Raw genomic sequence first — 27,588 nt, forward strand, 5'->3', positions numbered from 1 at the left:
ACCAAAGCTCCTTTTACTCTTAAGGGGTCTTCCTAAATATTAAAATTGAAAACAAACACTACATTTCACCACAGGCATATCTGGCTACCTTCTTAAGTTACTTCATGAAATAGGAAATGCAACGACTAAATAAGTAGCTGTGGCAGATAGCTTAATGTTTTAAGAGCATAGGCTCTGGAGTCAGACAGCCTGGCAAGCATCGTCATTTTACCAATTGTGTGACCTCAGGCAAATTACTTCATGCTCCCTGTGCCTCAGTTTCATCTGCAAAATGGGGATAATAATGGCAACTATCTTGTGGGGATTTGGGAGAACTGTATGAGATAATGCATGTAAAATGCTCATGAGAGTAGGGGATACTTACTAAATAAATAAATAAATGCTTGATAGCATAAATACTTGATAAATATTAGTTACTGCTACTACCACTATCATTATTAGCCCCAAATTTACTAACTGATCACGCCTTTCATTCTATATTTTTATAAAATGTAAGGGGAAAATGCTATTCTATGGGATTTTAAATTCTTATTTCATGTATTTATTGCACATCAGTAATATAACAGGTAGGATGTTAGACACAGGGCCTTGTAAACACCATGGGTTTTTTGTTACTGAGCAAGTTATATAGGAATGTAAAGGTATATATTGCCCTGAATTCTGGTAAAACATGTCACAATGTGAAAAATAAACCTATCAACAATGACGATGCAGGTGATCATTAATAAATATGAGTTCTATAAATAAAATCATGTTTAGTGTCAATGGTAGACTGCTTTTCAGTTTAACTAAAATTCTCCCAGAGGTTTAATTAACTACTTAGGAAGCACAGAAGATTGGAAAAGAGCATGGTTCTGATTCCTGGGTTTCACAGCGCTGTTCAACTTGGCACACAATAAATGCTCAATGAAGGTTTGTTTTACCTGAAACACTATGACTGAAAAGCACTCCAGAGTTAATACTGATTCACAGGAGATACTGCCACCTAGTGAAAAATTAGGCTCACTACCTGGGATTACCGTATAATGCTGAGAACTTCCCAAATTAAGACTTGATCCTGCTTAAAATACTACATGTATATTCAATATGTGCCAGTATTCAGACTAGGTACCAGTAATAAAAAGACAGATAAGCCTCCAATTCTGCTTCCCACAAAGTACAGACAATATAAAGAAATCACATACTCCACAGAGAGGCATAGAAGAAATGGTTTTGTAGAAAAAAAAAGTTTGCATATTAGACAATCAAAAGCTAATATTTCAGGAAATCTGCTAAAAAGGCAGTTTAGTGTAGCAAATGAGAGCATGGACTCCAAGTCCAGCCTGTATGGATCCAAGTCCTGGCTCCCATAATGGGAATAATTATAATACTTATCTCATAAAATTATTGTGAAAACTTTAAAAAAATATGGGTAAAGTGCTTAAAGTAGCACCAGGAACATGGAAAATGCTTTGTAAGTATTAGACATAATTATCATTAAATGTAGAACAGGATCCTAGAGATTGAGGTAGACAAGTATTGATTAATAACAGAACATTAATTGCTGAAGTCTAGCTTCATAAATTTAATTGATTAGAAGCCGTTTCTCTGACTAGTACTCTGTTATTATGGGAATCCTAAAAGTACATTATTTGTGGTACACTGTGACTAAATTTTGTATTACTAGATGATTAACCCTTTCAACATCAGGCAAATAAAACTGCCTTCTGAAAGTAAAAATCATATTTCTTACCAAAAAAAGCAAAAAGTCAGTAGAATGAAAGACCCAAAAGACCACAACCTGAACACATGCTTAACAGGGAAAGATGCTTGCTGACTCTTCACAGATTTTGCTAGAACTGAAAGATGGATGATACATTTAGCTACCACTGTGGTCTCATTCACAGCTTATTTAACTGATAAAAAAAAAAATGAGCTTACTCCATTTTCCTTAAAAATTGCCTAAATGTATCAGCTGCTCTGATAAATACTATCTAAAAAATCATGTAACTGTTTTGTATCTTTCAAATTTTTTACCATTAAAACATTTATGTAAAACTACTTGTAAACTTTATTTTCAGACAAGAAAGTGTGAGCAAAATAGTCCTGTGTTAAAAGATAAATAAAATATAAGGCAAAGTATAATAGGTCAGTAATAAATGTTATAATTTTCATTGAAAAAATTTTAAGACTTCATGATTCTGGCCTGTATTTAATGAGCAAAATATTTTAGAGTCTGAAACAACTTTCCATTTTTTCATGGTTATATACCATTCACAAGAACTGTGCTAAATCCTGGATTGCTTGAGATCACATTAACTTTTTCCTAAACTGCTTCTTTTTAAAAATAGGCAGCAAAGATTTGGGAAAATGTATTGAAACATTTTGAGTTTTGTTTGTAAAGGTGTGTTAGTATATCAAAAATTGTGTTCTAAATACACTGCACAAAATATTTTTATTTAATATGTGTATTAATTGAACATTTAAATTTCTAAAACACTCATGGAAATCCCTCATTTACATTAAGATACTGTGGACATAATATTCTTAACTTTATGCATTTATTTTCTAATACAACTGACCTAGAAAGGTACACACTCTAAAAAATAAAAGAAAAAGGCTGACCAACAGAAAGAGTGAAAGAAAGGGAAAAAAACCTTTTTTTCCATTTCATTCCACACAGAGAGGCTTATCAGCATATTAAAATATACGTTCCCATAGAGTCAAGTGTATACAGGTTGGATGAGCACGGTAACAACCCACTTTATCCTTTTTGTTTGTTTTAGTATAGTGCTTATCAACTTACAAAGTACTTTCACAGTCCCTGTCTCATAGCACCCTCGCAAAAAATCTCTTAGGTAGGACAGATATTAGTAGTTGTAGGACCATTTACTAGATAGGGAAATGGAGCTTCAGGAAGGCAAGAGGCTTGTGCAAGGCCACTAAAGAAACAGAGCTGAGCCTAAAAGTAAATGTTTTTGAACTCCTAAGCACTTGGCTCTTTCTACTTATGCTTCTAGAATGGACTTCTTAGTCTAAATGTCTATTGTCACAAAACCAAATGGACAAACCTAACTGGGCTAAGCTACTGATGAACTTCTATCAAAGACAAAAAAATAAACTAAAGAAAAAAGATGAGACTGGAGCTTTAAATTGCATTTTGTAGTGAAAATTTCAAAAGCCTAAAAAGCAAAATAGAAATTCAATGAAAACTGTGGTGAAACTTCTGAAGAGTTTGAGGAAATTAATTGAGTGCCTATTTCCTATATAACAGTTCCCATTACAAAGTAAATAGGTATAACTCTTCTCCTTTCTGTGAAGATTTAAAACGTATAAAAGAAAGACCTGTTTCAGGACATATGTTTGAACTAGACAACAAACTTGGGCACTGGATGATTTGAGAAATCCACTTGTCTTTTCCCATAGTCAGGCAGTGTTTACTTTTGCTAAATTTGTTTGTAATAGCAAGTGGTATTGTGTTGTTTAACAATTCCACCATCAGTAATACTGTTCTGTAAATCTGAATATGTGTCAGAGAAATTTATTATTTCTTCTTTGTAAAATTCTTTAAAACAGGATAAATCTCAATTTTACATATTTTCTAATATAATTCACCTGTAAAGGCATAATAAAATCCATACTATGATCAAGAACTTCAGGTTTAGAGCTTAACTCAATTGTCTAACACTTAGCACTTATCACAAACATTAACCAATTCACACTGTATTAATGCAGTAAGCTTAACCACTTGCATTTCATTAACTTAAAACACTCCGTCTAGATAGTTCCACAGCAATGTTACCTGTATACATATTTGCATGTTTATGCATTTATGATGTTGTGTGGAAGCCATCTTAGCTTAGCAAAAACAGTGAATGATATCCTAAACAAAGCAAAGAGAGTAATAAAAAGCATTCTGGAACTGCAATTTTGAGAGTGTCAGCACTATCAATACCATGCAGAACAATGAAATCCTAATTTCAGGACAAAAATTAAAGAAATATATGAAAAATAGCATAAATCCAGATAATTCTAATAATGCCATACTATTTCTGAAAAATGTGTCTTTAGTCTTTATTTCCTTATTATTTTCCAAAATTATAGAATAGTGTAATTTTAGTGTAGAAAAAGACGTTAGATTTCTAATTCCAGATCTCATTTTCATTGACGCTTGATTTTTTTGCCTTCTTTTTATGTTAAGAAACTCTCAAAATTACAACTTATTTAAACTATGTGCTTTAGTAAAAAAGAAAAACAAAGAATAGGAAATTAACTCAATATTCAAGTAAACACATTACAGATCCATATTTCCTAAATGTTATTTATCTTTTAAATTTAGACATATTCCCAAATAATTTTTAGGTGAATTTTATTTATTTAAATTGATTTACAAAGGAAGTGATGACTACCTTTCTGTGATTACAACGTAAGAGCACAACCATTATGTGTACTTTTGATGATATTTAAACTCCATAATAATAGTGCTCATGGAAAAATAAAATGTTATAATAATAATATGACCTTTTTAAGTCACTTGGCTTTCATAGTGTATTCAAGAGAGCTTTGTTAATACAAAGGATGACAGTTTTCACAGAGCTCATAATTTCCGGTTCAGTCTAAATGTAAAGGTTACTCTAAATATTCTCCTCTTACCAAGTGGTAGACTTACCATGGAAATCATAAATATATAGAAGAATTGGCTCATTCTGCCCAAATGCACAAAATGCCACCATATTTTCAAGTGGATGATAAGCAATATCTCGAATGGGTGACTTGAATGGCAGGTCAGAATACATTGCTACCTGTTCTCCTAAATAAGAAAAGACATTCAATAATTTGTACCATCTCAGATACTTCTCATTAGATTATTCTGTAGCTTATTTAAAAAGATTTATAGTAAGTAATGATAAAGCTCACGTTATTTACATGAACACCTTAAAAACTTATAAATATTTGAGTACCACTATATTAAATAATTATCTTTATTTTTCATTCTGTTGGCCCTCCTTTTTCTACTTCTCAGTCCAACCTCTTCACGGAGGTATTCAAGGCACAAAATAAAGACAAAGAGCTTGGTAGTAGAGAGACCTGACTCTGAGATCTGTCAGAGCTGAGCAAATGCCAACTAACAAAAAACTCCAGGGAGAACTAGGGGAGGAATGTCAGGATTAAAACTAAAGAAACTCTGGTTGGGAGAGGTTTAGTGAGGAATTAATTTTTTCTATTTTTCTTCCAGAGGCTGTTTGACGTACCATCTGCTTTAAAGATGCATATGATTATTAATGACTAAAAGAGGCCCACAGCAGAAGTTTAAGTTTGAAAATCAGAACTCAAAAAGCAAAGAATCCAGTTCCATGGATTAGGGAAAAGAGATTTATGAACACTTATGAACTGATGCTGAAGTATCAAAATACAGTAAGGAAAAAAAAAAAAAACTATAAGTGAACTGACTAGTCAAAAATGCCTAAAGGGAAAGGTGAAGAAAATAAAAAGCTGAAGTCAAATACTGCTCATTAAAGAAATTTTAAAGTGACTTCTATAAAATTCTTTCTACTGCTAAAAAAAATGTTTATGTAGTTTTGGCTTTTCTTTTAAAAAGCAAGGTGAAGCACAAATGAACTGCCCAATATAATAGCTTACGTTATTGAAAAAAACTGAATTACAGGGCTTCCCTGGTGGCACAGTGGTTGAGAGTCCGCCTGCCCATGCAGGGGACGCAGGTTTGTGCCCCGGTCCGGGAGGATCCCACATGCCACGGAGCGGATGGGCCCGTGAGCCATGGCCACTAAGCCTGCGTGTCCGGAGCCTGTGCTCCGCAAAGGGAGAGGCCACAACAGTGAGAGGCCCGCGTACCGCAAAAACAAAAACAAAAACAAAAACAACAAAAGCTGAATTACAGTAAAATTGCTATTAAGTTTCAGACATCCAAAACTGACAGGAGTATGTTTGTTTCTAATAAAAATGTAGATGGTTAACCATTTGTATACCTAGTTGTACTCTAAATTCAATTTATAATACTGTGTTTTGTATTACAGTCCTCATTAAATACTTCTCTAAGTTCAACAATATCTCATTACCAGCAAGGAAAGAATAAACCTTGAATTACAATGTGAAATTCTAAATCCATGAAGATATCAAAACTATAAAGAACAGAATTTAATATAAATTTAGACTGCAGCTGAATTCCATTATCAGCTTTCCAATTTTGAAAAACATAACTGAGAACCTGAAATCAGAATTTCCTTGAAAATTACTCCATAAAATTATAGGGTTTTTTTTTTTTTTTTTTTTTTGCGGTACGCGGGCCTCTCACTCTTGTGGCCTCTCCCATTGTGGAGCACAGGCTCCGGACGCGTAGGCTCAGCGGCCATGGCTCACGGGCCCATCCGCTCCGTGGCATGTGGGATCCTCCCGGACCGGGGCACAAACCCGCGTCCCCTGCATCGGCAGGCGGACTCTCAACCACTGCGCCACCAGGGAAGCCCCATAAAATTGTAGTTTTTATACTTCATCAAAAACAAAACAAAAAAATTTTTAAGTTCAATGAAATATTATTTACCTGTTTCTGGGTTCCAAACATATACTATACCATCCTCACTTCCAGCAAAGAGAAAAGTCCCACATGGTGTCAAAGTACTGTGAATCTTCTCTCGATAATTTGCTGCACCTACAAATTTCCTTGCTGCTAATCTAGAAACCAAAAAGATTTTACAAATGTAACCTGTCTTACCCATTTAAAAGACTGGTGGTAGGAAAACTTTTAAATATTTCATTTGCATTTAACAAACAACTTGTGAGAACCTGTTATGCAGGATACATTCTATGATGGATGCAGAATAAAGAAGAGATAGTCCCAGAGCTCAGGGAGCTTATAATTTAGCAAGAGAGAGAAGAAATGCATTAAAGTAAAATAGAAAGTGGATGTAGAAAGTGCCACAAAAGAAGAACAGAAAGAGTACTTTTCAGATTTGGATAGGAGAGATGATTTCTAGCTATGGAGCAAAAGACTACTTTGGAAGTAGCATTTGTATTGGTTACTAAGAAATGAACAGAATTTTTATATTCTTATATTTTCTCCATGTGATAAATTTTTAAAATCAAACAATGAATACTTGATCGTTGCAGAAGCATCAGACAAAACATTATTGAATCATTTATTAAATATGGTATATAACCTTCCAGGCTTTTTAACTTATGAATAATAACAGCTAACACTGTTTTAGTGCTTATTATGCGCCAGGTAGGTACTATTATCATCCCTGGTGTACAGAGAAGATATTACATATACTGCTCTGTTATCTGCTTTTTTCAGTCAACAATGAGTCATGAATAATGGCCACCAAGTCAGAAAATAAAGATTACGCATTATCATTTTAATAGGCATATATTATATCATTGTCTAAATGTATCTTAAGAAATTTTCTATTGTTGGATAACACTTAGGATGTTTCCAGCTTTCCCCTACCATGAATATGATTTCTGTGAACAACCTTGTGTATATACATATTTTTTGCACTGCCTCATAATTATTTTCTTAACATAAATAACTAAACCTAAGGTTACTGGGTCAAACACTTCTGCTATGTTTGTTAATGTTTTAAGTACGTTACATGTATAAACTAGTTTATTCCTCACAGAACATTTATGAGGATGGTATATTATTTCTTCCATTTGAGTGATGAGGAAAGAGAGACTACAGGGAGATTAATCAGCTAGTAAGGGGTGGAACAGGCAGTATTTTGACTGTAAGCAGTTTTCTTCTAGAGCCCAAGCATGATCATAGGCTGAATACTATACTGCTTAAAAAGAGAACAACCAAACTCTGCAGGCCTGGTCTTCTGAAGTCTGGCTCTAATTTCTATTGGATTCTCTCTCGGCATTCCTTAGCAAGAAACACATGCTCATACAAACTCACTCTGCCCTGAATACAGCTTCCATTATGCTACCTCCAAACTTTATTCCAGGCTTTTCAGGTTTTCCACCCCAGTGAGGACACTGCCATCTTGTCTAAATTCTACCCATCCTTCAAGATTGAGCTCAAAGACCAGTCTTGCCACAGAGCCTTTAACAGAAGACTATATTATAGCTATCAGCTTTACCATTGTCATGAAAAATACAATCCTTTTATTATGTATTTATACTCATTAAAAATACTTATTGAGTACTTGCTGTCTGTTAGGTATGATGTGGGTACGATGTATAGAGAAAAATAAGCAGATTCCAGTCCTTGAAGATCTCACAATGTAGCCTAAGTGTTTCGTATGTTATTTTGGAGGTAGTACAACTAGACTATAAATTCCTGATGAACAAATTCTGCTTATCATTCTCCTACAGCACCCATGCCAGTGTCTCAAACAGTTCTACATAAATGCTGAAGGGCTTAATGGTTAGCCCTAAAGTGATGATTGCAGAATAAACGAACCTGGATTACCACATTTGCCTTTCTAAATACAATAATGAAACTTAATAAAATAGCTTTCTCTCATTTGTTTTACAGGAACTTTTAACGTCAAAACCAAAGCACACCAGAAGTCCATGCTGCTTTTCCTAGAACTCTGCTTCTGCCTTTTACATTAAGAATATCTCTTTTCATTTGCCTCTTTTAGAAATAAAACAAAAAGGAAAAACAAGGATGTATGAATCAAAAGCCCTCTCATTCAGGCATGACAGCAGATCATAATACTATGTTAAACCAATATCATAGAGATAAAAGATATTTGATGGCAGTAGTTTCTTTTTTTTTATTGTGAAAATAAAAAACAATAGACTACATCTCAGCCTAAGAACTATTCACATTTGGGGTCAGATAATTGTTGCAGAGGCCTGTCTCATGCACTGCAGGATGCTTAGTGATATCTCTGGTCTCTATCCACCAGATTCTGGAATAAACATTCAAAAGTGTTTCTAGACACTGCCAGAGGTCCCCTGAGGGACAAAATTCTCTAGTTGAGAACCACAGCTGCACTTTATAAATATGAATTAAATCATTACTTAATCTATGAGCACTTAACCTGCAAATACTGAAATATACTTACATTCGGAGATCCAAAATTCTCAAAGTACTGTCTTTGGTATGAATTAACAAACGTTTTCCATTGGGATGAACCTCCAAGTAACTTATTGGAATCCCCTTAAACTCACTCTCTTTAATTTCCTAAAATGATTTTTAAAAAGATTATAAAATATTACCACTGTAAAGTTTGTCTAAAGTTAAGCCCTTTTAAGTGTACAAATTTAATTTTAAGATGTCATTTTCAGTTGCACAATACAGGATGTTTTAAAATTGTTAGCAAAATTATTCCGAGTAACTTCAGGTTAAGGATGAAAATAAAGCTGCTAAAATCTATTTTTTGGTTGTTATGTAACACCATATTTAATTAGTGTTTTTGTAGTATATTCCCAAACAAGAAGCACTTTCTACCAACACATCTTCTAACACTACACTGTCTATCATCAGATAAGAAACTTTCCAATTTTTATAAATTCAAAATTAAGTATAGAATTAGCTCTCAAGTTCTATTTCAGTCTCAGATTATTTCTTCATACATCTATTTCCACTTGTCCTGAAAAAGGTAAATTATCAGCATCTTATTCTGAAATAATTTAGTTTAGATTGTAATTTTTTTTTTTTGGATACTTAAGGCAGCTAAATCTTCTACTTATAGAAGAAGACTATAAGTAGACCTGATTAATGATGTCAAGAAAGACACAAACACTGAAGGAGAATCTGCCTGAACAAGCCGTGTATAAGGACAATTTCCAAAGGTTCTTGTTTCGATTACCAGGAGAAAGAAAAAAACTGCAAATGTAAAACTGCTTAAACTAAAGTCTAAAGAGTCAAGAGAGGGTCTGCTTTAACCTGTGGGCAGAATTCTGAATTAGCCTTCTTCTCCCTCGAGGACCCCTTATTATTCTTGCCCGCTTCTCTTAGAGGGTCTCCTCTTCAGAGGTGGGTTGGCACCAGCTGAGGTGGGGTACAAACTGCTATAATCCTAGTATCAGCAGCTGAGCCCCTCCTACTGCTATTTGGTGCTAAAACCTGCTGTCAGATTTTCACAAGTTACAAAGTCAAATACTGATACCACAGATGGGGGATTCTACTGAGCCCAACTACGATTTGGAGGTGGAGATGCACTGCTGAAGGTGTGAGCAATTGGAGCAACACTTACACAGATGCAAATGTGCAAAATCAAAACCAAGGCTGCATAACAAGTTAAGTGTTAGGTACAGGTTTGAGAAAGCTACTGGTAGAGTCAGTGTTTGTAGTATCTGTTAATGAGTTCCTTCATATTTTTATCATATTCATGCTCAAGCCCTAGTTCTAAAGACCACGCCCTATACCAAGGAGTGTGTGCAACAGCACATGGACACCTCATCTTAAGGGATAGATGTGTATAACCCAGCATCCTTCCCCCCACTGCTGGTTGAAGAGAACCAAGTAAGAAGTTGCAGTCTCCCATCTGTCCTAGGACATAAGCTACTAAAAAGACATCCCAGCTCATTTCCTAACTTTCTATTTTCGACTGTCTCAAGTAACCACCAGGAGGCAGATTTCCAAGGTATATTTGCCTTTTGGTTACTATATTGAGGTAAAGAAACACATGATTTTTAATACAAATAATACACTCTGCACTGTAGACTCAAATGATTAGAAATGGTGCCTTTGGAGCCTTGCCAATCCTTTAGGTATCAATAAGTAAGTAATTAGAAAGTCCTTTGCAAAGTTTGTGAAATTAGGCTACAACATGAATCCCAAGCCATCATTCATTAATCTGACAGACTAGATGAGAATGACTAAAAATAGAATAGACTGGTTTTTAAACAGATCTGACAGACTCAACAGATTTAACTAAAGTTCCTGGAAATTCTTTTTCATGTAGAATGTCTTTTTTTTAAACAGGGACAATTATAATCTATTATGAAGAACAAAACTGAAGAACACAGGTATAGCATGTAAGACAAAAACTACATCAATACATATAAAAACAACTCAGGTTTAATAATTCATTTTGTATTTTTAACTTAAACATACTAAATATGCACCAACAAAGTTGCTTGGTATACAAGCCATCTTTAAAACACTCTCCTTCAAAAATGAGATCATTCATTTGTTTCTGCCAATTTAGTATATTTCAAATGAAACAATTACTGTGATTAAATGATAGGCCCTCTCATATTTACATAATCTTGATCACATAATTTTGAGGGATAGCACTGTTAACAAAACCTTGAGCACAGTGTTTTTAGTGATGTTATTAGACCAAGGAAAAAAGAATATGAATAGCAGAAAATGTTATTATGTATAGATGGTGATATAACATATACCTCATATTGCATAAATTTCAGTAATGGATCCCTGAATACCATAGGGCAAAATAGGGCTCAAAAAAAAAAAAAAAAAAGCCTGGCCAAAATGAAGAAAATTTCACTATGTCACTATTATCAATTAGCCATCAGGAAGACATGATAATTGACTTCTCAGGGACTGAGAAAAACTTAATTTCTTTGAAAAGAATGAACGGAATGTCCTGACATCTTTTTTTTTTTTTAACATCTTTATTGGAGTATAATTGCTTTACAATGGTGTGTTAGTTTCTGCTTTATAACAAAGTGAATCTGTCCTGACATCTTAAAGTCATGTGGTTCAATTTCTTTTTCCCCATTTCTTTAATTAAATCCCCAAATATGAAATGGCTCTATACCTTATTTACACTCCAGTGACGCACTGAGTGTTGCACATCATTAACTTTGACATACGTATTCCAAACAACAATCACCCCTGTGCAGTCTCCTGAATACATGTGATGACCTATTTAAAAAAATAAAATTACTTACGTATAAATGTCACACAGAGGTTGAAACAAATATTATGAAATTGGGAAAACACATCCCAATAAAACAAAGAATTGAAGGGCTAGTAAAAGGCATTACAGTTTTTAAAAAGTCCAAAAGGCAAACAATCAGATCCTAACTATCTTTAAATGAATTCTTCACGCTTTTGAATTATTTTTGATGATTTATTTCCCTTTGTCACCTACTTGAATCTGAATACAAAAAGAAATGAGCATCTCAGTTTATGTGTACGTGGCTCGAATTCCAAAGCTAAACAAATTATTTGAAATATCCAATATGATCTGTATTGCTCACCTTTATTAACCTATATAATCTATTTTATATTCCTGGAAAAACATCTATACTGTAATATATACTGTTAGCATAATGCCTGAGACCTGGTAGGAACTCAGTAAATGACCAGGGAATGAATAAAATAATAAATAACAGGTGCTTCAGTTCAGCATCATTTCTTAGAGTCAAATCATCTTACAGTTGAATGGGACCTCAGAGATCATCAGATTCAACATCATAACCCGTCAGGAATATCTTACAAACCATTATGAACAGATGGTTGTTCAGCAACTGTGAATGTAATATTTTACACAAAAGTAGCTTGTTCAACTGATGAAATGCTCTATATATTAGAATGTTCTTTCTAATTCTGAGCAAAGAAAATCTGTTTCTTGCAGCTTTGGCCCTACTTCTACCTACAGAGCGATGTAGAAGGACTTCTCTTTTTTCCACATCTTAACCAAATATTTGAAGAAATTCTTCATCTCTCTTTTATAATCTGAGCTACTTCTATTATGAAAGAATTTTCAGATGCCTTTCTATCCTTGGTTGACCTTTCCTGAACGGGTTCCTACTTATAAACATCCTTATGGTTGAACTGAGTACATTAGCAGTATTATCATTTTGATCTGGATCCCATATTAATTTATTACAGCTATACACACCTATTGTCTGAAATAATAGAAAAGGTGACTATTTAATAATGAATTTCTTTATTCTTCCAGCTGACAAGGTAATCTACATTTTATGTCCTTAAAACACTATCCAAAATACTCATATTCTAAGATTAAACCTTTAAATAATTGCAAATCTCCCTTCTATATATTTCTGTACTAAAAAAAAATCCTGTTGCTACATTTAAAATATATATTTTCAATATTCCTCTGGGATTTCCACCCCCATCTTCCTCATTTTTACCCTTTACATAAAACGGCCCTTTAAAAAACCTACTAAGGGAATAATCACCAATCCAATGAAATATATTTTGCAATTTGGAACAGGACTGGTTGTTACAGCAAAGATTATTTGAATCAAAATGTTTAGAAATTTATTGACTTCAAAATTAACTAACAATTCCCTCAGTGCCAAATTTATGCCAAGGTCTATCATATGATCTGCAAAATATGCATAAATCTAAATATACACAAACATATTTAATTTTATCTGATACATAAAGTCACCCTCAAGCTTAAATAATTATTATCCTAGTGAAACAGAAAATTTTTCAAAATTCTTCATGTAACGAGCCTTCAACTGGCATATATTCTTGGACATACCTTCAATATCAAAACAGAGAGAGTTGATGAAACTCTTGTGAGCGTCAAACTGTCGGATTAATATGGCAGGATCCTCTCTCATATCAACTTTCCATATACGTATCACAGAATCATAGCATCCTGTAACCACCAGCTCTTTTACAGCTGGGTGGAATTTAGCCGTGTAAACAAAAGAAGGATGAGGTAAAACTCTGAAAGTATTTGTATTGTTTATTTCATTTTTCCATAACCTGGAAAAGGATAAAAAAGTTACGTATTGCTTCTGAAAGGCAGACATTTCTCTAAGAACCAATATGGGCAATGGACTTTATAAAAGTAAGCAAGTGACAACAACGAATGGTAAATTTTATAACAATAAAAATAATGTGATGACATTATTTGACAGCCAGAGTTCTTTCAGTTTGACAAAGCTATTTCTTATAGTTATTTTCAAGCATAATGTTTTATTCCTCTACTAATTGTAATCTATACTGTAAAATGACAAACGAATTGTAATCTATACTGTGAAATGTACTTGTATATGTCTGTACTTTTTAAACCTACCTATTTTTGGCATTGAGTAAACACAATGGATAGTTGGTAAAATACTGCATTTAATACAATATAAGTAAAAAACAAAACAGAGGGAGAAATTTCAATGATTTCCCATTTAGGCTGTGTATATTGTTTTTCCAAAGTGCTTACAGTTGAGGGTTTAGAGAATAGGGTACTCTATTAACTTTATATTTGTAATTTCGAAGCATAGATAATGAACATAAAGATCTCAAAGACTTAGAAGGCACGTTGAAGTTACTATATAAATACTTGAGTAAAATAACATTAAAATCATTACAATATTTTATAGAAAACAGGCTATCTAACATCGAGCACTCACTTTATGTTTAATACTCTTGTTATCTCTTCCTTTATATAATAGGTGATTTAAAAGAAATTAATATTGTTATTGCTACAGTCTTGACAAGAGTAAACTCTAAGAGTTAAACTATCATGTTAGATACTCTGCAAGTCAATATGCAGGCAAAATCTAGGAACAAACAGGTGCTTTGTGAGTGTGATGCACTTGATTTTTTAATATTTAAGTTATCAGAATTAGAAGAATTTATTAATTTTTTAATATGGGGATTTATAGTTCATCCTTTTAATTACTGTCTAAGAACTGAGGCAAATTAAGTCTTTTTCAAAATTATCTATAAAAAAATAGTTGCTATTCAAGAATAACATTCTATAAGTTTTCTCAGCAGCTGCTTAAAATACAGGATATGATCTTTAATTACTAAGAATCCAAACTCATAAATGAAGGAAGTGAAAGAACATGTTTTCAAGTAAAAGTAAAGCATGTGTGTCACTGCATAAACATTTTTACCACAGTAATATTTTCAATGAACATATGTAACATGAAATATAGTACTTATAGAAAGAACAAAATCACTAATTTGGAGGGAATATTAAGGAGAATGCTAAAAGATAAAACTTCAGTGGCCTGCTAATAAATCTTAGCAGCATTATCTGAAATACTATATAACAAGAAGAAATGAAGCAACTGTACCTTAAAAACAGCTCAATATAATTAGGACAGACACAATACCTTAAAATAAAAATGAAGCTTTTTACATAAAAGTGGAATTGGTATCAATGATGGCTTTCATCACCCAAGCAATGGTAAAATCCAAGATCAAAAGAAATGTATTAATGGGTTTGTGAAAAAAAATCAGATTGACCGTAGACAGAGAAGAACAGTGATACACAAATCTGTAAAGACCAGATGAACACACACAAAAATTATCAGAATTAGGAAAGAAAAAGAATATTCCAAAGTTAAAACAGTATGTGTGAAGAGAGGGCAGAGTGGGGCTTTATGGGCCTATTTGGGAGCCATTACATATGGACAAGTCTTTCTGATTATATTAGGAGCTGCTGATCTGTAGTGTCCTCAAATTATACTGGAGATAACTAAAGACGGAGATTTAGGTTAAGCCCATCTGGCAGAGAGCAAACCAGTGGAAAACAGTTACTCAGGAGACACGAACAATAACAGGTGACAGTGACCCAAGGGGATAACAGAAGACCTGGGCAGAAACCCGACCTCCTGCCACTTCTGAGCATTAGCAACTCTCGTTCTCTTCCTTTTGACTTTAGCTCATTCAGTGTAAGTATTCTTCACCTCTTTCAAAAACCCCACTGTCTTTTTCGTTCTAGCCACACTGTTTCTCTCTTCACTCAGTTAATCCTTCCCAACAATATTTTTAGGATGTAAAGAGTCCTAAATTAGTATCAACTTCCAAGCTACATAAAGAAAAAAACATCCTTTACTACAATATATGCTGTGCGAGGAAACCCAAGTTGACTTCAAGAAATGGTAAAATCTGAGCTGGGTTTTAAATGATGACTATGAGCCCACCCTGGCTTACAAAATGCATTTAGACGTGTGTTGAGTGGATGAGTTGGGCAGGAAGGGGAGGAGAAGGGCATGTCAGCATAGGAAGAGTCCACAGGTAACAGGGAGATGCCAAAGAAGATAAGATGCTAAAGGTATTTCAAAAGATTGTGTGGGTGAGGCGGAGGGTACATGGGAAGTGCACAAGGGATGAGAAGGTCAATAAGGGTCATGCCTGTCATGCCATGCTAAGGAACTGGAACATTTTCCAAAGCGCAAAGATTTTTAAAGTCAAGACATTATGAAAGATGGTTTTGGAAAGAATTCTAGCATAGCAGGGATGGAGGAGCTAGAGGGTGAACGCTGGGAAAGCTTAGCAGCAACAGTTTAAGCAAAAGATAACAAGGACTTGAATTAAGGCAACAGCAGTGAGGATAGAAATAATGTGACAGAATGTGAGACTTTTAGGAGGCAGAATTAATATACTTTAGAACTACCTGTATGTAGGAAAGAAACATGAGTACTACTCTGAGTTCCCAGCTTGGGAGACAGGGTGGATAAGGATGCCATTAAAAACTATATGAGGGCTACAAAAGGAAAACAAAATTTGGTGATTTCCGTTATGGATTTGAGGTGCCATTGGGCAATCCAGACAGAAGTGTGTAATACAAAGTTTAATTTGGAAAAAGAGAAGGAGCTCCAAGTCATTAGCATGTGAGATTCAAGGCCAAGGAGATGAGAGAGACCAGGATAAGCACACCAAACCACAGAAGACATCGAATAAAGGATCTTGGGGATAAGCATTTACAGAGAACAGGTGGAAGAAAAGGAACAAGAGAATGAGAATTGGTCAGAGTGATAAAAAGAAAACAGAAGAGGTTGTCAATGAAAACCATGACTTGAAAATATTTCAAGACTGGTCAATAATGAATTATTGCAGTGAAGGCAAACAGGGTAATGACTAAAACTAGCCAGTGGATCCGAAAATTAGTAAGAAACTGCAGGTCTCTCAAAGAAAGTTTATATAGCACAGTGGAAGTGAAAGCCAGACTAACTGGGGGAAGGTAAAGACAGTGTTTGTAGAATGCTTCTTGATGGTGTAGAAAGAAAAATAATGGGGTAGCCTGAAAGGCAGGAGTACTTTAGAAAAAGATTTCCTTAAGATAAGGAAATTTGAACATACTTCTGAGAGGAAAAAATCAACAGAGATAGATACTAAAGAGACAATAGAGATAGGAAATAAATGTAACAGATTAAAAAAGTAACTTTTAAAATATTTTATTGTGATACTTATTAAATTGGAAGGGGCTAAATTATTTTCAAACTGACATTTTGAAAAATGCAAATAGTTGACAATAGTTGACAATCTATTAAGCTCTTAAAACATAAGGTGCATATTCATTTACTGACCCTATACTGTGCATTGAGCAGCACCATGTCCTGGCCTCTGCATCCAGCTAACAGTGGAGACGGAATCCCTGCCATCAAGAGTTTATATTCCAGGAAAAATCTCTGTTGTTTAAGAACTTCATCTCAAAATATTAATTAAAGAGTGTACAAAATGATCATTTAAAGACAGTGAGGACTAGAAACATTATATATTACATAAACGAAATATATTTAACAGAATGTCTTTAGGAAAAACGTTTTCATTACTTCTTATTTAATCAGTGAGTCTGTATGATGCATGTTTATGATGGTTCCTTGATAAGCAAAATATAACTGAAGCATAAGAGTAGTTATATCACTTTATATTCATTCTCTCTGCTTTCTTTGAGGGCAAGCAGCATACACAGCGAGTACTTCTCAAGTATACTAACCTGGCAGTGCCATCAGATGATGCAGTAAGGATATAGCGATCATCTTTTGACCAGCAAAGATCATAAATGATATTGAGGTGGCCACATAATTCTCTCAGGAAACGTCCAGAAGGAATTTCATATACTAATGAAAATATTCAAAAATTAGTCTGTTTCCAGACAGAGGATTCTTAACCGAATAACATAAAAATTCATAATTTATAATAATTTGTATACCAGGTAAGCACTGTCTATAAGAATATTATCACCAAAGACATTTTCAGTATTAAAAAATGTCAAAATCGACTTAAAAGTAAGTTTTCACTTGCTTTAGACACAAGAATTTACATACCTAAAATTTTATAATGGGCTACAATTAACAATTATTCTTATCTCTTCAAAGCAATCCTAATAATCTTCGATAATCAATTTATTAATCAAATAACTTTAAAAAATATTTATTTATTTAGGCTGCGCCGGGTCTTAGCTGCAGCATGCGAACTCTTAGTTGTGGCATGCATGCGGGATCTAGCTCCCCGACCGGGATCGAGCCCAGGGCCCCTGCATTCGGAGTGTGGAGTCTTACCCACTGGACCACCAGGGAAGTCCCTCAAATAACTTTTAAATTGCAATTCACTTCAAAGATTCTGTAATTTGGTCTTTCATGAATAAGGTATTGTTTTATCTGAAAATCAATCCAATTCCAACCAAAATTTAACTATTCGAAGCAATGAGAAATTTAAACTGTGCTATGGTGAGAAAAAAATTCTAATACTAAAAATGATAGACACTACTGTGAGAGAATGAACAGAGATTTAATCTAATAAACAAGGCATTGTGGTATGGCTATGTTACGTATACATACAATGAAATCTAAGATGACAACTTAACACAGAAAATACTTTCCAAGTCTCTACTTCCACCTAGTGGTGAAACCAACTGCTCTTTAAAATATCAAGCAGTACATAAGAACTTCTGTAATAGCAAAATAAAGACCTCGGAAAATCTGCTTCCCCATAAAAGCAATGAGAACACTGGCAAAAACTGTCAAAATTAACTTTTTCAGAACTCTGGAAATGAAAGGCTTGCAAAAATCTGAGGAGCATTTATTAAAGAAAACAGCTGAATCTTGGTAAGAACACTGAGCTCTGTGGTGTTTTAACGTGCCCTGTTCCCATTCCCCTCTCCCAAGCTCCAAAGTAGACTTAAAAACCAACAGCCTTGAAACTACGAAGAAAACCAGCAGCCTAGCAGCTACGGGATGGGGCAGAAGAGGCCTGAAGATCTCCAAAGCCCCACCTCCAAGATTTCTCACTGCTGGACAGCTGGGCAGCTCCCGGAAAGGCTCCATTTTCAGGGCTTGGCTTTATCTGACCTGGCTCTGAGCATGATCTGTGTGAAGAGCCGTAACTCTAGGGTGCATGAAGTAATCAGTGGTGTGGCTATCTGACACAGTGATACCAGGTGGGCCTAAGAAGAGGCTGACCAAAAAATTCAAAAGGAAAAACTGGGAATGAGATGTCCATAGGGGACTTTGAAAAGCTCCAATATATTCTGGGGCATCTAGAAGGACACGTACACATGAAAGGCTGTGTACATACTTGTGCAAGAAAGACCCGAAAGGCCCTATCTCTTACTGTGACTGCCCTGAGGACTGTGCAAGTAAACGCTAAGGCAAAGTTGTAAACTCCCTACTTTAGAATTGAAAACATATCCACACACACACACACACACACACACACACACACACACACACGGCACTTCGGCATAGGCTGGGAGACCCGTTCACTCAGGCATTTAAAACTCCCTCTCTAACCACTAGCGGACCACTAAGCTAACCAAGCAATGACTCCAGGGGTAAAACCTGACAAAGGATAAAGACCACAGAATTAGTCCAGGAACATCACTAAACAAACAACAACAACAAATCCCAGGTGGACAGATGGAGGGGGGGTAAAGAGAGGAATGTGATTTCCAGAGTTGCTACATTGTAATATTTAAAATTTCCAATTTCCTAGGGAGACACACCCCTAAAAAAAACCCAAAATAGTAAAGTATGGCCACACACAGGAAAAAAAGCAGTCAACAGAAACTGTCTATGACACTGGCTTCCTAGATAAAGACTTTAAATTCACTTGTATAAATATGTTCAAAGATATAAGGAAAACCACATCTAAAGAATGAAGGTGTGAGAATTATTTCTTACCACTTAATAGAGAATATAAAAAAAGACCAAGCAGAAATTCTAGAGTTGAAAAGTACAATATAAACAATTCACTAGAGGGGCTCAACAGCAGATATGAACTGTCAGAATAATCAGTAAACTTGAAGACAGGTCAATTGAGATTATGCAGTCAGAGGGGCAGAAAGAAAAAAAATGAAGGAAAATGAATAAAGGTGCAGAGACCTGTAGGATGCCATCAAGTGTACCAATATAGAAATGATGGGAGTTCCAGAAGAAGAGAAGAAATAAAAAGGGGTAGAAAGAACATTCTAAGAAATAAAGATGAAAAACTTCCCAAACTTGTGAAAAACATCAATCTGCACATCCTATAAGCTAAATGAATTCCTAGCAGACACACCATAATCAAAAAATGACAAAGATTCTTCTTTTGTTTTTTGAGATTTAAGCAGTAAGTATATTTAAATTCAAGTTTTTCTTTCTTTCTTTTTAAAAAATATTTATTTATTTATTTATTTATTTGGCTGTGCCAGGTCTTAGTTGCACATAACAAATTTGAGGGCTTTCATAATCAAATTATCACTACTATCAACTGACTAAAATTGGATTAAAATTCATCAAGAGATTTATTAATCCTTCATGTTGCAAAATTTCTATATTTAAAGTAGAAAATGCTTAAAAAATACCTCCTGAAAGTTTTAAAAATAAATTTATCTTCCTTCATTTGATCATTTTCATTCTATTTCTGGACCTACATTGTATAGCAAAGTGCAAAATTTTTCTAAAAGAATTGTTACTTTACTTGAGGAAATCTATTTTAATTTAGTAGTACTGGTAGATGACTCAAATTAAGATTTCAATGAATTTTAAGAACCAAGAAACATCCTCCGTATAGACTACAATCAGCTTAAACAGAAGGATTATTACTCACAAATAATTGAATACCCATCCCGGCTGGCACAGGCTGCTGCTAATATTCTTCCATTGTGGGAGAAAGCAAGACAAAAACATCCTCGCTCTCCTGCATTTAGTGAGAAGAGGTGCTTGTTTGGGATACGGCAAGCCTGAAAAACATACATTTTACCAATATAGATGAAGAAACATTAAAATATGAAAGCCAGCTGTTAACTTCAATTATTGTAGCTGTTGCAGTTTCTGGTTTTTTAAAAAGTCCCTTTACTGTGATGCAGAGGAAGAAGAAAGCAAGTAAGCAGAACGATGGAAAACCATAGTAAATTACTTTCAAAGCAGAGAATCAGTTTCAATTCTCCAGAAAATTAAGTGAATTTATACTCCATGCCTAACTAGCACTATTCACCCAAAATATGAATAGAAAGTTTCAATATCTGATACCCTAAAGCTGTCACTACCACATTATTTTTATACAGCCACAAAAATGAATGTATGTCACACCACCCTTATTTCATGACAGCAACTAATAAGTGATTTTTGCTGAATCATAAACTTGTTCTGAGTCTATAAATGCCATATAGGCCCAGCTGAAGTCCATGATGTATGAATATTCATTCTCTTTCTTTTTTTGTCTCTTAAAATAACCATTATTTGTACTGCCTTCCAAACTGTATTTTCAAAGTAAATCAATCACCTCCTATTGATTTCTCATTCACTAATTTTATTAAAATTCCTTCATAATTTTTATGTTTCATTCCTTATTACCAGATGAAACCAAAACTTCCTGTGCATTATTATCTGCTGTAGAAAATACTACTTACTTTTATTTGTCCTAATTCTCTCTTTCAAACTTTTGTGAGCCTTAGTTCCTGTGTTTCTTTCTTATTATTCAAAAAGTTCAACTGAACATATATTGGCCCCTTACTATATGCCAAGAATGTGGCACTTTATTACAAATGTCTTTTTATATATTCATCACAGTAAACCTGTAATTATTATTACTATATATAGCTAATAAGCATTATTCAGAGGGTTAAGCCCAGCTTAACGGGCCTAGTCAAAGACTATTGGTTCAAGGGCCCGCTTTCTAGATTGGTACCAGGTTTTTCACAAGTAGCATCAAGATTTAGCAGCATTATGAAGAGGCAACATTATGAGCAGCTACTAGAAAGGCGAAAAATCCAACAGACATTTATTAGGTGCCAATAATGTACCAGACACCATTTTCCCTCCATTCTCTATTGGGATGATATAGAAAAGGGAAAGGGGGATAAAAAGAGGAAAAAAATTGAAGGAAAAGTTAGGAGGTTTCATAACCACTTGCTGCTGCTCTTAGAGGAGGAGACGTAGTTAAGGAAAACTCTGTGCCTCATCACTTAAGCCAAAAACGGCACCATCATTTTCTTTGTATTCCCAGAGTTTGACACTGTACTCAGAAGAGGCACTTGATGAACTCAGAAGAGGCACTTGATGAATAAAGATCCTCAACATTTTCAATTCTTTCCCCTTCTTTACTACCTTGTCAGTCACTAACTCACACTAGGTCTTTTCTTTTGTAGTTACCTCTTACTTCTCACTTTTGCCACCAATACCCCAAGGTTGGACCCTTCTCACCTCACACATCAATGACTGCAACGGCTACCTTTCTCTCATTCTGATGTATCCTACCTCAAGATCTACCTGCCATCGCCAGCGTTAACCTGTCCTAAAATACAATTGTTATCATGCTTCCTCCCTACCTGAAACCTCCCATTATGTCTCAATCCCACACAATCAAATATTAGGCCACCTACCATTTGAGCCGCTCCACAATGCGGGCCTAATCTATCACACCACTTTTACCTCTTATACAAACTTGGGTTTCCAGCCAGCCAAGTTTTGAGTGCCTGAGGAATACAACAGGTGCACTCCCATTTATTTACAACATTGCCACAATATGAAATATTCCTCCCTGTCCTCTTCACCCACTCCTAACTTGGCCATGCTTTAAAGTCTATCTCAAGCTCCACCAACCTGTTGAATGAACCCTTCTTCCACCACTCCAGATCACCTTCTACATAACTGCAATTCTCAAACTGTTTTAGTTTCAGGGTGCTTTACAGTCTTAAAAAATTTTGAGGACTCCAAAAAGCTTTTGTTTATGTGGTTATATAAACAGATATTTATTATATTAGAAATTAAAATTGAGAAATTTAAAAAATATTTGTTAATCATTTAAAAAACAACAGAGCAAACCCATTAAATGTTAACATAAATAATTTCTTTTTATGAAAAATAACTATATAAAATGGGATTGTTCTGTATTTTTGAAAATCTTTTTAACATCTGGCTTAATAAAAGATAGCTGGAATTTCATAACTGCTTCTGCATTCACCCTCTTGTGATACCATGTATCATTTAGTCTCTGGAAAACTCCAGTGTATACTTGTGAGAGAATGAAAGTCAAAAAGAAAAACTAAATCATTATGGAATCATTAGAATCATTATGATCTTATTATGAAAATAGACCGACTTCAACAGACCCCTCGAAAGTATCTCAGGACTCCCAGCAGTCCCCAAATTACACTTTGAGAACTGCTGATCTAAACAATTATTTTTATAGTTTTATTTCCTCAAGACTTCTTTGCAGCATACCTGACAGTGAACAACATTGTAACCGCTTCCCATGTCCCCAACTGACATGAAAGGTCCCCAAGGCCACAGTCTAAGTATTATTCTCTCCATATTATTATGTCTGAAGTATTTAAAATTGATTTTAAGATGTATCTGTAAAATTAGCCTCAAAAAGTCAGATATCATGCAAAACAAAATGTGAAAAGGTCTAGGAAAATAGTCATTCTTTGTATATACTGAGTATATAAAATGAACCACTCTACTCTTTATGGAAACAAGAGATTTGCAAAACTTTATCAGTAATGCTTCTTGCCACTACAAAATATGCTAACCAAGTAAGAGAACTTCAGAAAAAGCTTAAATACAGCTCAGCTTGTGGTAAAGGTATATACATATACCTATCTCTATCAAAATGTGACTCAGGAAGAAGCCAGGAGCTGAAAAAAAGGTCACGAATCCATAAATTGTGGATTTACGGGCTGAACTGTGTCCCTCCAAATTCATATGTTGAAACCCTATCCCCAGTACCTCAGAATGTAACAGTATTTGGATATAAGGTCTTTAAAGAGCTGATTAAGTTAAAATGAGGTTGCTAGGGTACAGCCCTAATCTGATAATAAGAAGAAGAGACACCAGTGATGCACACACGCAGAGAAAAGACCATGAAGAAGCAGTAAGATGGCAGCTATCTGCCAGCCAATGAGAAAGGCCTCAGAGTAAATCAACGCTGCCAACACTTAATCTTGGGACTTCCAGCCTCCAGAATTATGAGAGAGTAAATTTCTGTTGTTTAAGAGGCCCAGTCTGTGATATATTTTTATGGCAGCTCTGACAAACTAATAAAACTCCCCAGGTCACTAAAGAACTTAAGATAGTGCCTTTATGCACATGATAGGCACTTTATTACTATTTACCAAATGAATTAATAGAAAGACAAGATCATGGTTAAAAACAAGGATAATCTGAGAGTTTTAAGTAGGAAGCCAGTTACCATAGGAGCTGCTGGCGTTTTTAAGGTAAATGAGTAAATATCTAAATGAATCCAGTGTCAGAGACCACTTCACCTGCCCAGGCAGTCGTGTCCACTTCACCACTTCCTTTGAATCTTCTAATCCAGGTTCTGTGTCTACTGAACGTGCCTCATGGTGTTGTTCACAATACAATGGTTTACCCTTTTCTTCCTGAAGAGCCATCATAGAACGGTAAGATGGCTTTATCTAAATATGTATAGAAAATGAGAAAATGCATACATCATGTTAATCTTTTTCTCTTTTCTAGCATATATGGTTTTTAAAATATTGAAACAAACATTATAATATGAAAATGTTTTCAAAATGTAATCCAGAAAAAAATTCTACTTTTATTTGTACACTATTCTAAATAAAATAAAGCTTGCTTGAAATTACAGTCCTAAACCCCAAAGCCTTAAAAGTGGGAAGGAATGGGCCTCCCTGGTGGCGCGGTGGTTGAGAGTCCGCCTGCCGATGCAGGGGATACGGGTTCGTGCCCCGGTCTGGGAGGATCCCATATGCCGCGGAGCGGCTGGGCCCGTGAGCCATGGCCGCTGAGCCTGCGCATCCGGAGCCTGTGCCCCGCGACGGGAGAGGCCACAACAGTGAGAGGCCCGCGTACCGAAAAAAAAAAAAAAAAAAAAAAAAAAGTGGGAAGGAATAAAAGAGAACTCCAATAGTTACATAAAATAGTTTTAGTAACTCTGTCCCTTTGTTTCTGCCTCTTTCACCAGTACCTACCAGATGTTATATCATGGCTCTGACATTGTACTATGGTATCTCTGGCTTTAGGATCACGAAACTGATAACATAAAGATCTAAAGTTTTTTAAATCCTCCATTTCTTAAAATAGTTTTAACTACACTCAAACCAATGAAACCAACCCTATGGTCACATTTTATAAAATCAACTACAGAATATGCAACTGGCCTGAAATGTCTTATAGTAATGAGACAAAAGCAAAAGTTTCACCTCATTTTAGGACAAATGCTTTGCTAAGATATTCATAATTTTAACCTATATAAAACAGAAGTAGAAATAGTACTTATTGATTATTTAAATAATATTGTAAAAAAATGTGCCTGTAATTCATGGGTCTGCAAGCTATGGTCTGGGCCAAATGTAGCCTGATGATGTTTTTGTAAATAAAGTTTTATTTGAACACATCCAAACCCATTTGTTTAGTTATCACCCACATATGTCTATGTAGCTACTTTCACGTTACAAAGGCAAGGTTGAATGGCTGCAACAGAGATTGTATAGCCTGCAAAGCCTAAACTATTTACTGTCTGGTCCTTTATGGAAAATATTTGTAAACTCCCACTTTAAATCATTCTCTTATCTTTAATTTTTAAGGATCAGTATTATTTTAAAAATATATTTTTTCCTAAAACTGAAATCTATACTTAGTACTTAAAATTCATTTAAGTATCTTGTAAGTATCAGCTATTACAGGCTTAATATATAATCTCTGAAGGTCCCTTTCTATTTCAGAAGTCTATTAAAATAATTCTAAAGACTTTACTTTTTTAGAAATAGAAACATGTCACCATTTAATCTCAACAATGGAAGATATATTTTTTGCATGTGCTATTAACTTACACTTTCTGGAACTTTTAATCCTCTTACTGTTACATACAACGTTGATGGATAAGGATTTCTTGGACATTTTAACCACCACTCAAAAACCTCGATGACATTTGATTGGGATCGAGGCTTTGTGGGTGGGTAATACAGCTGCAAGCGAAGTTTTGAATTGATGTTTACATTTCCATTGGCTCCTAGAAGCTTAAAATAAGAATTCAAATAAAATGTTACCTTCATTGAAAATACATCCAATAAAGCAATAGTATATAGTCAAAAACTCATTTTATAAAGATTAACATGGCATGCTGAAATTCTTTAGATTTGTAAAGCAGAGGAAAGAACACTGACACAGTTGGTCAAGCACAGTTCCAGGTCATTTTGACAAGATAGCCCAAATGACTTAAAATATCTTCCCAAAGGCTGTCTTTTCCCCTATACAACTTCAGACTGTTGGTAAAGCACTTACATTACTGTGCTGGGTGCTGCTTTGTTCAAAGGAGGTGATCAATACACATTTGTTTGTAATAATACTGTTTGTAATAAAGATTAAAATGCATATTATTTAAACACAGAAACAAATTTCCCATTTGTTCAGCATCAGTATTTTTAGTGGTAAAGTTTCATGATGTGTAAATTTTTAAAAAGTCAAAATTATTTTTAAAAAGTAATTAAGATACTTAAACTTGTTTGAGCCCCTTATTACATTTTTAAAATATTTTAGTCTACCTTCTTAAAAAGGTCTATTTAATTAAGAAAAACTATTAAACAAGACAATGTATGTTTCAGCTACATACATGGAGATTCTTATGAGAAAAATAATCTCACCAACTCAAAATAGGTCCTCTTTCACTAGACTATGACTCAAGTAGAAAATACCTTTGCTAACTTTTGTGTCCTTTACAAATTAGTAGAGACAGTTGGGAGCTTTTGCAGCAGTTTAGGCAGGTGGAGCTGACAAACTCCAAGAGTAGGAAGGGACCGAGTACAGGGAATATTTAATAACTGTTACTGACTCATGCAACTTGGAAAGTAAAAACGAGAAGAATCAAGAAAGACTCTAAGGTAGTGCTATCCAACAGAACTTTCTGTGGTGATGGGCATGATCTCTATTTGTGCCATGCAAAACAGTATCCATTAGTCACACATGGCTATCGAGCACTTGAAGTGTGGCTAGTGCAACTGTGGAAATTAATTTTTAATTATATTTAATTTTAGCTAATTAATCTGAATTCAAATGGCCACATATGACCTGTGGCTACCAAAATAGACAGGGCAGCTCTAAGGCTGTAAATCTGGGAGACTGGACAGATGGTGGTGCTACCAACTGAAGCAGCAGATGTGGAAAAGGTAAGAGATCTAGGGAAGATGTTCAGTTTGGGGGAGTCAGATATCTATGGGTCACCCAAGTTGAAATGTCTGAATTCTGAGGCACACACAAGAAAAGTGGGTCTAAGAAAAGTGGATTAAAGATGGAATCATGAGTAGGATTGATATTAAAGAGATAGGTGGTAGACCAGGAAGGAAACTGAAGGAACTGAAGGAATGGGATAAGGAAAATCAGGAAAGGATGGTGTCAAGAAAACCAAGGTAACAAGAGTTTCAAGAGAGTGATAACATGCACATAGGTGTGATAAAAGAAGAACTAGAAAATGTTCAATAATTTGGTAAATAGAAGTCATAGTGATATGTTTGGAGAAGCTTTAGTAGCTGAGACAAAAGCCAGATTGCA

General features: G+C 34.7%; 1 protein-coding gene across 8 annotated transcripts in view; it reads right to left on the minus strand.

Moving 5' to 3' along the window:
- AHI1 (Abelson helper integration site 1) overlaps window positions 1-27,588 on the minus strand; it is a gene marked incomplete at its 3' end in the record, with an annotated part of 211,262 nt that overhangs the window by 146,285 nt on the left and 37,389 nt on the right. For all 8 annotated transcript variants that reach the window (XR_014017212.1, XM_081251012.1, XM_081251011.1 and 5 more), the window contains exons 10-18: window positions 25,875-26,060; window positions 24,327-24,479; window positions 20,669-20,801; window positions 17,577-17,700; window positions 13,383-13,612; window positions 11,682-11,788; window positions 9,015-9,133; window positions 6,539-6,669; window positions 4,649-4,789 (exon numbers count right to left, since the gene is read on the minus strand). Coding sequence is in view for 7 of the 8 variants with exons in the window: in XM_081251012.1 (XP_081107138.1) it covers window positions 4,649-4,789; window positions 6,539-6,669; window positions 9,015-9,133; window positions 11,682-11,788; window positions 13,383-13,612; window positions 17,577-17,700; window positions 20,669-20,801; window positions 24,327-24,479; window positions 25,875-26,060 (1,324 nt within the window). The remainder of the gene's footprint in view (window positions 1-4,648; window positions 4,790-6,538; window positions 6,670-9,014; window positions 9,134-11,681; window positions 11,789-13,382; window positions 13,613-17,576; window positions 17,701-20,668; window positions 20,802-24,326; window positions 24,480-25,874; window positions 26,061-27,588) is intronic.

The sequence above is a fragment of the Mesoplodon bidens genome (assembly GCF_964165515.1).
Source record: "Mesoplodon bidens genome assembly, chromosome: 12".
Classification (NCBI taxonomy): domain Eukaryota; kingdom Metazoa; phylum Chordata; class Mammalia; order Artiodactyla; family Ziphiidae; genus Mesoplodon; species Mesoplodon bidens.